General features: G+C 46.3%; 1 protein-coding gene across 2 annotated transcripts in view; it reads left to right on the plus strand.

Annotated features, from left to right (window-relative positions):
• Window positions 1-12,837, plus strand: part of fbln1 (fibulin 1) — a 289,537-nt gene that overhangs the window by 96,613 nt on the left and 180,087 nt on the right. For both annotated transcript variants that reach the window (XM_041215928.1, XM_041215927.1), the window contains exon 6: window positions 9,610-9,711. In XM_041215928.1, the coding sequence (XP_041071862.1) occupies window positions 9,610-9,711 (102 nt within the window). The remainder of the gene's footprint in view (window positions 1-9,609; window positions 9,712-12,837) is intronic.

Raw genomic sequence — 12,837 nt, forward strand, 5'->3', positions numbered from 1 at the left:
AATCTCAGCTGCTTAATCAATGACCTTCCCTCCATCATAAGATCAGAAATGGGGTTGTTTGCTAATGATTGCACAATGTTCAGCATCATTCACGACTCCTCAGATACTGAAGCAGTCCATGTCCAAAGGCAGCAAGACCTGGACAATATCCAGGCTTGGCTTGACAAGTGGCAAGTAACATTCGCACCACACAAGTGTCAGGCATTGACCATCTCCAACAAGAGAGAATCTAACCATCGCCCCTTGACATTCAATGCAATTAACATCTTCAAAATCCCCACTATCAATATCCTGGAGGTTACCAATGACCAGAATCTGAACTGGACTAGCAATATGAATACTGTGGCTACCAGAGTTCAGAGGCTAGGAATCCTGCAGTGAATAACTCACCTCCTGATTCCCCAAAACCTGTCCACCATCTACAAGGCACAAGTCAGGGGTGTGATGCAATACTCTTCACTTGGATGAGTGCAGCTCCAACAACACTCAAGAAGCTTCACACCATCCAGGACAAAGCAGCCCGCTTGATTGGCAGCCCATCCACAAACATTCACTCCCTCCAACAGCAATGCACAGTAGCAGCAGTGTGTACCATCTACAAGATGCACTGCAGGAATTCACCAAGCCTCCTTAGATAGCACCTTCCAAACTCATGACCACTATCATCTAGAAGAACAAGGGCAGCAGATAGATGGGAACACCACCACCTAGAATTTCCCTTCCAATCAACTTACCATCCTGACTTGGAAATTTTATCACCATTCCTTCACGGTTGCTGAGTCAAAATCCTGGAACTCCCTCCCTAACAGCACAGTGGATGTACCTACACTATGTGGACTGCAGTAGTGCAAAGAAGGTAGCTCCCCACCACTTTCTCAAGGGCATTTAGGGGATGGGCAATAAATGCTGGCCTAGCCAGCGATACTCACATCCCATGAACGAATAAAAAAAACCCTGCCTAATATACCCCGCCTGTCTTTGCAGCTCCAACATTTTTCTGACGGCTGATTCCAGTGGCTTGACATCAGACTTGGACTTAACAGGGGCGTGGTCTTCAGCAGTCCTCTGAGTGTCAAAGACCTCGGCTGACACTGCCCCCGCCTGCCGTGGATATGTGTCTATGAAGTGCTCACCAGAGAGTGGCCAGATAGCCTGCTCTAGAACTAGGACCCACTGAGGTGTGTGTATCTGTGCTGGTGGAGGGTGCAGATGAATGCAGCGATAGGTTTTCCTTGGATGGGTCTTCAACCTCCTCATCCCAGGTGCTCTGGAGGCTGGGGTTGATGTGCCGATTGGTACTCTCCCTCCACATTTTCCTGCTGGTGATTGGAATAGAGAAAACAGATAATTAGTGATTGCCTACACAGGGAACTACATTGTTTATGTCTGGCCAATTTATAATAGATGGACCCTCACTGGCTTGTTGAGGGACGCTGATCTTGCCTTCTGTGCAGGAAAGATCCCTATACTCACCAGCCAGCTCTGCTGCCTGGTCCTCATGGCAGGTGAGTATCCTGAATTCAGGCATCTTCTCTCCAGTCTGGGATCTCTTCCTGTTGTTGTGGGAAATCTTGTCCTGCATAAACACAGATGGACTGACTGTGAGCATCAGTTCAGAAGCATGCTGCCTGCTGTGTGTGCTGAGTCCTACCTAGTAAAGGCTGAAGTTTGTATAGGGTCTTACATGAGATGGTGATATTGAAGTGTGTGCCAGACAATCGGTGCTGATGTGCCATCTGCCGGTAGTGTGTGGCATCTCTGTGGACTGTAACACTTAGCCTTATGAGAGTGTGAGTTTGGAGTGAGGAGAAGGTTGATTTGCCCTGGTGGAGCGGTTGAGATCATTCGTTGTCTTCCTACACTGCAGGGTGCTCCTCATTTGTGGGTCACAGGCACAGACTACCCTGGCCGCCTCCTCCCAGGCCAGCGTGTTCATGTTGGCCAACCTCCTGCTCCTATCCCTCGGATAGAGGACATTCTGCCTGTCCAGTACGGCCTGGAGGAGTCTCTCCAGTGAGGTGTCACTAAAACATTGTGCAGATGGTTTCATACATTTGGATGGCATGCTAACTGAGACATTCAGCCCACGCCTGGCCTCCAGTGCATGCATTTGTGTGTGGGTGCAGTTTAAATACTTTCGATCCCATAATATAATGGCAGGACGGATGAACCCCTGCCTGCCCTGCCATGTGTTTTGACGAGCTCCTCGCTGATGCATAAATAATGGGCAGAATTTAGCCCTCAATGGGCGGGCGGGCCCCACCAGCTCGGCGGCAGGCGGGCAGCCGAACTCCGCCGCTGTAACCGGCCCCACTGCCATTTTGAGTGGGTGGGCCAATTAAGGCCCGCCCAGCAGGTTACCAGATGGGAAGCGCTATGCGCTTCTTGTGCGTGAGTGGGGAGGGATTCTGCAACTGTCAAAGTGCGCTCCTTCGTGCATGCGCGCAAAAGAGCACAGTGCTCCCTGAGACTAAGTGCTATCTCAGGGAGATTGGTGACAGTTTAAAAAACCTCAAAAATAGAAAAATAAAAAAATTATTAACATGTTCCCCTCATGTGACAATGTCACACAAGATGGGACATGTTAATAAATATGACATAAAGTTTTTAAAGATTTTTAAAATGGACAAGAAACCTCATCCCGCCAGAGGATGAGGTTTCGTGATTATCTACTGCCCGCCGGGGCTCTTGCCTGCCCACCAACCTTAAGGTTGGACTGGCAGGGCCTTTAATTGGGTTAATTATCCTGTCAATGGCCTCAATTGGCCTTTGACAGGTTGGTGGGCAGACAGCTGATTTCGCTGTCCGCCCGCCTTCCTGAATATTTAAATGGGGCAGGATGACATTGGGTTTCCTCCCGAGTCATCCTGCATCATTTTCACGTTGGCAAGTGGGCCCCACCCCCAACTTGCCGACGGAAAAATTCTGGCCAGTGAGTTGCATAGCAGACGATCTGGCGCAGGAACCCACCCCGACACCCATCAGGAATCACGCTGGGTTACCTGCCCACCACTGCACTTAGTCTCCAGAACAGAAAATTCCTGTTCTCAGAGACATTCTCTCCCTCTTCAATGTTCCTAGTTCTTCTTGGTGCTCTCCAGTCCACAGCATGCAGCAACAGGAGCTCTGGAAGGCTGGCGATGAAGAAGATAAATTTTGGCATTTTCTTGCCAACAGAACTAGTGACCTATATATTAAACTGTCACACCTGCCTCTGTTTAAATACAAAGAAACCTAATAATCTGTGAGATCTTGCTGCATGCAAATTGGCTGTCAGGAAATGGAACTACTGCATTGGGGAAAAAAAAATCAGGTTTAGATAACAACAAAATGAAAGCACCAATATAAAATACAGACAAAGCAATATAACAGGTAAAAATATTTGTTTTGCAAATTAGATTCTTAGAACTTAGTATTCACGTTTATGAAACCAAGGTGAAGTCATATTCACACTGCTGTGTACATTTCAAATGATGGAATAAAAGAAAGATTTTTATTTATTTTGCAAGCCTTGCGACCTCAGGATATTCCAATGAAGTACATTTGTTTGTGGCATAGTCAGTGGTACAATATAGGAAGTGTGATAGCCAATTTGTACACAGCAGGATTCCACAAATCTTTGAGTTTCCCTGTAGTCAAACACAGTCAAGCATGACAGTTTAACAAATAGTTAATTACTGCTGGTGGCAAGAAAACTGCAAGATGCAACGAGAGACAAATTTAGATTAAATTTGAAAGTATAATGAGACTTTTGTGGCCTCCTGTCTCAAAAATGCCAAGATTTATGTGTTATAATTCCACATCTCCAGAGCTTTTTTTTATTCATTTATGGGATGTGGGCATCGCTGGTAGGCCAGCATTTATTGCCCATCCCTAATTGGCCTTGAGAAGGTGGTGCTGAGCTGCCTTCTTGAACTGCTGCAGTCCATGTGGTGTTGGTACACCCACAGTGCTGTTAGGAGGGGGGGTTCCAGGAATTTGACCCAGCGGCAATGAAGGAATGGCGATATATTTCCAAGTCAGGATGGTGAGTGACTTGCAGGGGAACTTCCAGGTGGTGGTGTTCCCATGTGTCTGCCGCCCTTGTCCTTCTAGGTGGTAGTTGCTGTGGGTTTGGAAGATGCTGCCTTAAGGAGCCTTGGTGAGTTTCTGCAGTGCATCTTGTAGATGGTACACAATGCTGCTGCTGTGCATCGGTGGTGGAGGGAGTGAATGTTTGTGGAGGGGTGCAAATCAAGTGGGCTACTTAGTCCTGGATGGTCACAAGATTCTAGGGGCAGAAATTTTCCTCTGCTGGGGAGGAAGTTCAGGAGCGGGCGTGTGCAGGCGCTACTGGGGTGCCACCATTTTACATGGGAGGGCCAATTAAGGCCTGCCCAGTGTCATGTCCACCAGGAAGCGCTATGCGCTCCCTGTGTGGGCAGGGGGGGATTCCCTAAGCCGAGAGTGCGCTTTTTTGCATATGCGCATGAAAGAGCGCACTCATCTCCCTGGAGCTAAGTGCTGCCTCAGGGAGATTGGCGCCAAATTCAAAAATGTTAAAAATAGAAAAATAAAATTTCCCTGACATGTGCCGTCATGTGACATTGTCACATGATTTGGGAAATGACCATCAATTTTAATTCAACTTTTTTAAATCCGCCCATGGATGAGGTTTCATGCTTTCTCTGAAGCCCACCAGGGCTCCCAGCCTGCCTGCCAACCTTAAGGTTGGATGGGCAGGTCCTTTAACTACTGCAATTACTTTTTAAATGGCCTCAATTGGCCGTTGACAGGTCGGCGGGCACCCAATTAATTGGGCTGCGCCCCCGTTGATCTGAAATTTGAAATGACGTGGGGTGACATTGGGAGTTCTGCCCAATATCATCCTGCGTCATTTTACGCTTCGGCGCGTGGGTCCCACCTCCCGCACGCCGACTGGGAAATCCTGCCCCAGATGTTGTTGGCGCTGCACTCATCCATCACACTCCTGACTTGTGACTTGTAGATGGTGGACAGGCTTTGGGGAGTCAGGAGGTGAGTTACTCGTGAGTTACACGATTCCTAGCCTCTGACCTGCTCTTGTAGCCATTTATATGGCTAGCCCAGTTCAATTTCTGGTCAATGGTCACCCTCTGGATGTTGATAGTGGGGGACTCAGAGATGGCAATGCCATTGAATGTCAAGGGGCAATGGTTAGATTCTCTCTTGTTAGAAACGGTCAATGCCCGGTGCTTGTGTAGTGCGAATGTTACTTGCTACTTGTCAGCCCAAGCCTGGATATTGTCCAGCTTTTGCTGCATTTGAACAGGGAGTATACCATTCAGTATCTGAGGATTTACGAATGGTACTGAAAATTAATCAATCATTGATCATTAGCAAACACCTCCAGGTCATTAATGAAGCGGCTGAAGATGGTTGGGCCTAGGACACTACCCTAAGGAACTCCTGCAGTGATGTCCTGGAACTGAGGTGATTGACCTCCAACAACCACAACCATCTCCCTTTGTGCTAGGTATGACTCAACCAGCAGAGAGTTTTCCCCCTGATTCCCATTGACTCCAGTTTTGCTAGGGCTCCTTGATGCTGCACATGGTCAAATGCTGCCTTGATGTCAAGGGCAGTCGCTCTCACTTTGCTTCTGGAGTTCAGCTCTTCTTTACATGTTTGAACCAAGGCTGTAATGAGATCAGAAGCTGAGTGACCCTGGTGGAACCCAAACTGAGCATCAGTGAGTGACACTAAGATTGGAGGCGTTGTGGACAACGAGGAAGGCTTTCAAAGCTTGCAGAGAGATCTGGACCAACTGGAAAAATGGGCCAGAAAATGGCAGATGGAATTTAATGCGGAAAATTGTGAGGTGTTATATTTTGGAAGGTCAAACCAAGGTAGGACATACACAGTAAATGGTAGGGCACTGAGGAGTGCGGAGGAACAAAGGGATCTGGGAGTTCAGATACATAGTTCCCTGAAAGTGACGTCACAGGTAGACAAGTTTGTAAAGAAAGCTTTTGGCATACTGGCCTTCATAAATCAAAGTATTGAGTATAGGAGTTGGGATGTTATGGTGAGGTTATATAAGACATTGGTGAGGCCAACATTGGAGTATTGTGTGCAGTTCTGGTCGCCTAACTACAGGAAGAATATCAGTAAGATTGAGAGAGTGCAGAGAAGATTTACTAGGATGTTGCCGGGTCTTAAGGAGTTGAGTTACAGGGAAAGATTAAACAGGTTAGGACTTTATTCCTTGGAGCGTGGAAGAATGAGGGGAGATATGATAGAAGTTTACAAAATTATGAGGGGTATAGACAGAGTAAATGCGAGTAGGCTCTTTCCACTTAGATTAGGAGAAATAAACACAAGAGGACATGGCTTTAGGATGAAAGGGGAAAGGTTTAGGGGGAACATTAGGGGAAACTTCTTCACTCAGAGTGTGGTGTGAGTGTGGAACGAGCTACCATCTGACGTGGTAAATGCGGGCTCACTGTTAAGTTTTAAGAATAAATTAGATAGATAATGGATGGGAGAGGTTTGGAGGGTTATGGATTAGGTGCAGGTCAATGGGACTAGCGGAATAATATTTTGGCACAGACTAGAAGGGCTGAATAGCCTGTTTTCTGTGCTGTAGTGTTCTATGGTTCTATGGTTCTAAGTTATTGCTAACCAACTGCCCCACTTGATAGCACTATTGATGACCTGTACCATCACTTTACTGATGATCGAGAGTAGAATCATAGGGCAGTAATTGGCTAGGTTAGATTTGTTCTGCTTTTTGTATACAGGACATACCTGGGCAATTTTCCACATTGCCTGGTAGATGCCAATGTTGTAGCTTTACTGGAACAACTTGGTTAGGGGCGTGGCAAGTTCTGGAGCACAAGTCTTCAGTATTATTGTCAGAATATTGTCAGGGCCCATAGCCTTTGCAGTGTCCAGTGCCTTCAGCTGTTTCTTGATATCACGTGGAGTGCATCGAATTGGCTGAATACTGGCACCTGTGATGCTGGGGACCCCCAGGGAAGGCCAAGCTGGATCATCCACTCGGCACTTCTGGCTGAAGATTGTTGCAAATGCTTCAGCTTTATCTTTTACACAGATATGCTGGGCTTCACCATCATTGAGGATGGGACTATTTGTGGAGCCTCAGCCTCCAGTGAGTTGTTTAATTGTCCACCACTGTTCACAACTGGACATGGCAGGACTGCAGAGCTTAGGTCTGATCCGTTGGTTGTGGGATCACATAGCTCTGCCTATCACTTGCTGCTTATGCTGTTTGGCATGCAAGTAGTTCTGTATTGTAGCTTCACCAGATTGACACCTCATTTTTAGGTATGCCTGGTGCTGCTCCTAGCATGCCCTCCTGCACTCTTCATTGAACCAGGGTTGATCCCCTGGCTTAATGGTAATGGTAGAGTGGGGAATGTGCCGAGCCATGAGTTTACAGCTTGTGTTTGAGTGCAATTCTGCTGCTGCTGATGGCCCACAGTGCCTCATGGATGCCCAGTCTTCAGTTGCTAGAACTGTTAGAAATCTATCCCATTTAGTATGGTGGTAGTGCCACATGATGGAGCGCATCCTCAGTGTGAAGACAGGATTTCATCTCCACGAGGACTGCGCGGTGGTCACCCCTACCAATACTGTCATGAACAGATGCATCTGTGGCAGGCAGGTTGGTGAGAATGAGGTCAAGTATGTTTTTCCCACTTGTTGGTTCCCTCATCGCCTGCCGCAGACCCATTCTATCAGCTTGGCTGGAACTCGGCCAGCTCAGTCTGTGATGGTGCTTGCAAGCCACTGTTGGTGATAGGCATTGAAGTCCCCCAGACCAGAGTACATTCTGTGCCCTTGCCATCCTCAGTGTTTCCTCCAAGTGGTGTTCAATATGGAGGAGCACTGATTCATCAGCTGAGGGGGTGGCGGTATGTGGTAATGAGCAGGAGGTTTCCTTGCCCATGTTAACCTGATGCCATGACACCTCATGGGAGCCAGAGTTGATGTTGAGGACTCCGATGGCAACTTCCTCCCACAAGTGACACAAGGGTTTCCCGACTTATCACGCAGCAGGGCAGGCTGGATGGCATGCTCTCTGCCATCATATCCATGTGCCATCTTTAAAAGGCGTTCAGACGTAACTGACCCACTGTTGAAGATAAAAGATGGACTTCCTGTAGAATGAAGATGGGCCTCCTGAAGAAAGAAGATGAACCTCCAAGATCACTCCGAAGCTGGAAGATAGCCCTCCTTGAAGACACTGAAGCTGGAAGATCCACCTGATAGGCCCTCCCCCAACATACTGCTACTTGTTCTGGGGTCTACGGTTGCTGGAGGCCTCCATCCCGAATTCCAGAGACAGCCGCAGGCATTCTCAGGTAAATGCTGATAGGGACACGCCACGCTGGTCCAGACAAGTTCTGGACTGGTGTAATTTCCTGCTGGTGATGCGGATGATTGGGCTTGGGAGGGCGATTCAGGTCGGGCCAAATGGGATGCAAATTGGTTTCACGCCAGCTTCTGGTGGGAATTGTGACCTGCCATGCTCGGTGGGAGTGGAAGATTCCTCTGTCATTTTACTTTGGCGTGAAACTGATTTTTGGACCTCTTGCTGCATACTGCTCCCCCCAGCCCTCCGCCTGCCATGAAACCTGTCGCGGGGTTGGGGGGGGCATTGGACTATTCCACCCAAAATCTGAGCTCTTCTAGTCTGTATAGCTAAGTTATACTTGTGTGGCCTCTGGGAATTGTGTATCACTGGGTTGCATTACAACAGTATAATTACAATATTGTTAAGTATAGCTTGGAAAAACATTTATATATTCCATGAACAACAGGGACCATTGCATATGGTCTTTATTTAAAGGCTTAACTGCAAAGGCTATGGGCCCTGACAACATTCCGGTAGTAGTACTGAAGATTTGTGGTCCAGAATTAGCCGCACCCTTAGGCAAGCTGTTCCAATACAGCTACAACACTGGCATCTACCCAACAATGTGGGAAATTGCCCAGATATGGCCTGCCCACAAAAGACAGGGCAAATCCAATCTGACCAATTACTGCCTTCAATCATCAGCCAATAGAAATCAATTAGCAACTAACCTGAAAGTAGTTGATAATGCCCTTAAGCGGGTCCTTGCTGCTGATCACACGTTCAGCTGTGCAAGGTTAAGGGAGAGCATTAGCTGGAGAGTTGATCTCAGAAATGGCAGCAATGTTGACAAACCAGTGTTGCACACTGATTGACATTATGATCTCTCCATCCTACATACTTCCGGTGCATGCTCCTGTGCCCCTTCTCACAACCTCACTAAAATGGCACCCATGTGGCTAGCACCGGAACTGTGTGACAACGTTATTCTGGAGGCAAAACAGCACACCTAGTGCTGAAAAACTGGTTGCTACAGAGCTGAATTTTGTAGCCTATATCTCTTAGCTACTGTTTTGTGGACAGCTTTAGTCTAAAAGTACATCATCTCACATTTCTATTTTGATGTTGTGATACTGCCCAAATGCGTAGAGGGAATGGAGTCTGATGTGCTGAACTACTGTATAAATAGAATGAAAAGCATGTATGATTTCAGAGAAAAGGCTGTTCCACTTTTAATAATCCGTTTGCTTCCAATATCTTCCCCACAGGAGGTGGACCCTGCCAACAGCGGTGCACTGACACAGGTACCGGCGTTGACTGCTCTTGCTATCCTGGCTACAAGCTGAAGGATGACAACTTGACTTGTGAAGGTATTGACAATTAGATTTTTCCTAGTCTGAAATGTTCTGCCTGCAAAGGTGGTGGAAGCGGATTCCATAAATAATTTTATGTGCAACTAAGGATGATAGCTCTTTCAAAGAGCCGGTACAGGCATGATAGATCAAATGACCAGCTTCTGGCTCAAGTTTCTATGATTCTATGGTCACTGGTTTGCATGCAGTCATTGTCTCAGGTATTTCTGTTTTTTAATTGTTTGGCTTATATTACTTATATTTTTTAGCTACAAATAAGGTCAGATAAAATAATGTTGTGAGGCCACCTCTACCTCTGATCAAGCCAAATCCAAGTTCTAAAACTTTTTGACAACAAAATTATTCAGATAAGAAACTAAGGTCTGAATTAGCCTCTGAGGCAGGATTGCTGCTAGAGGTAGACCAAGGCTTGACTTCTTCCTACCACAATGACCCCACCATGACTACAACTCATTTGAGGTTAATTATATATGTAAGTTGTGTTCCGAGCACTATTAGTGTTCTGTAGGGAGCGTCAGCACTACAAATGAGCAACATCCAGTGGTGCTACAGTGGGAAAGGGGAAAAGCAACCCTTATACAGGGGAAGAATCCCCATGAAGATATCGAAAACATCTCAACAAAGGATCCTGAATGAACTTTGAGCATACTTACCTGAGGAGAAGGTGGTTAAACTAGTAACAAGAACATAAGCAATAGTAGGTCATACTGCCCCTTGAGCCTGATCTGCCATTTTATGATCATGGCTGATCTTTGACCTCAACTCCACTTTCCTGTACACCCCCCACATTTCTTGTTTCCCTAGAGTCCTAAGGTAAATTGATCTCAGCCTTGAATATCCTCAACAACTGATCATTCACACGCTTCTGGGATAGAGAGATTCATCAAGATCCCAGCCCTCTAAGTAAAGAACTATCTCCCCTTCTCAGTCTTAAATGGATGACCCTTACCCTGAAACTATGACCCTAATTCTAGACTTCAGCCAGGGGAAATAATCACCTCTCATTCTTATAAACTCCAGAGAGTATAGGCCTGTTCTATTCCATCTATCCTCATAGGATAACCTTTTCCTTCCAAGATTTGATCTAGTGAACCTTTATTGCAGCCCTTCAGGGTGCATATATCCTTCCTCAGGCAGGGAGCCCAAAACTGTACAAAGTACTCTCGATGTCATCTCACCCAACATCCTGTACAATTGCAGCAGGAGTTCCTTACTCTGCACTCCAAATCCCTTGCAATAAAGGTCAACGTACCATTTGCATTTCTAATTGCTTGCTACACCTTCATGCTAACTTTCTTTCATTGGATTGGTCTATGAGATAAAAGGGTTGTCTATATGAGAAGCTGAGTACATTTTGCCTATATTGTCTGTAGTCTAGAAGAATGAAAGGTTGTGCATGCTCCATCGTTGATTATGCTTAAGGCTGAGATAGACAGATTTTTGGTCTTTCAGGGAATCAAGAAATGTGGGGAGTGGGCAGGAAAGTGGAATTGAAGCCCAAGATCAGCAAAGATCATGTTGAATGGCAGAGCAGGCTCGACAGCTGTATGGTCAGCTCCTGCTCCTATCTCTTGTGTTCTTGGTTTTTTTATTCATTCATGGGATGTGGGCATCACTGGCTAGGCCAGCATTTATTGCCCATCCCTAATTGCCCTTGAGAAAGTGTTGGTGAGCTGCCTTTTGAACCGCTGCAGTCCATGAGTTCTTGTGTTTTGTGTACAGGGACAACCAAATCGCTCCATGAACTATTAAAATAAAACCTATTTCTCTATTCTTTGTACAAAAGTTACTAGCTCCTCATTCTTTCACATTATATTCCATCTGCCATGTTCTTGCTCATTCACTTAATCTGTCTATATCCCTTTGTAGACTCTTTAAGGGGCCCAACAAATTGCTGAGGCCCCAACAGTGAGCCTTGCAGCACCCTATCAGCAACAACTTACCAAACTAAAGATGACCTGTTTAAACCTATTCTGTTTCAGTCCTTTAAATAATTGTCTGTTATGCTAACATTTCACACCCCACCCACCAATCCCAAGAGCCCTTGTATAACAAGCTTCACAAATGTATTTTGAAAATTCAAATATATGACATCCCCACTGGTCCCCTTTTATCTATCTGCTAATTACATCCTCAAAAATCTCTATAGATTTGTCAAACATGATTTCCTTTTTATGAAAACTGTTCACTTTGCCTAATCATATTGTGATTCTCTAAGTATCGTGCTACCAGTTCCTTAGTAATAGATTCCAGCATTTCCCATCAACTGTGGTCAGGCCAGCTAGCCTGTAGTTCCGTTTTCTCTCTCCCTTCTTTCTTGAATAATAGCGTTACATTTGCCACCCTCCGATCTGCTGGGGCCATTCCAGAATCTAGGAAATTTTTGAAGACCCCAACCAATGTATCCATTATCCCTACAGCCACCTCTTCTAGAATACTTGTTCTTCTTCTCTTGCTCATTCTCTGGGTGGCATGTGCTTTGCAGTGAGAAAGTCAATGCACTGCCAATCCAGTATCAGTCTATGGGTCAATGGTAATGATAATGGAATTGGTTGGTTCCCAAAGCCCTGCCCCATTACTTTCTTTAAATGTTGTGGAATGGTCAAAGAGTAGGTGGCAGAGATCCCTACCAGCGATTGGAAAATTACTTCAGATAAATTCCTGCCCTATTTTCCCTGCCGCACCAATCTGGTGCCACCTAAAACCAGTGGTTTACTGGTAGAAGCTCTTCTCCTCAATCTTTGAGAAAATTAGCCTTTCCTAGGCTCTATGGCCTAGATTTTCATCCTTAAGGTGACTAGTGGGAGTCAGGAAAATTCCAGCTTCGGCCTGCCCACCTTGGGAGAAAATGCCCACAAAGGCGGGGCTTTCAATGCTTGGGGGAGGGTGGGACGGGGGCAGGAGTTGGGCCAGCTGATCCAGGAAGAAGTTTGGAGGCAGCCACAGGGATTGTCAGGTGCCAAGGCTGACTGTTTAAAAGGCCCACCTTGCTGCTGTGGGATTTTGTCCCAGTTAAAATAAAAACACAAAGGTCCTCCAACCTTCACCCCTCACACCACCTCATCATCCAAACATTCCCAGGTTCCACCCAATTGCCCCTCATGCCCCCTAAACCAAGCCCTA

The sequence above is a fragment of the Carcharodon carcharias genome, chromosome 21, assembly GCF_017639515.1.
Source record: "Carcharodon carcharias isolate sCarCar2 chromosome 21, sCarCar2.pri, whole genome shotgun sequence".
NCBI lineage: Eukaryota > Metazoa > Chordata > Chondrichthyes > Lamniformes > Lamnidae > Carcharodon > Carcharodon carcharias.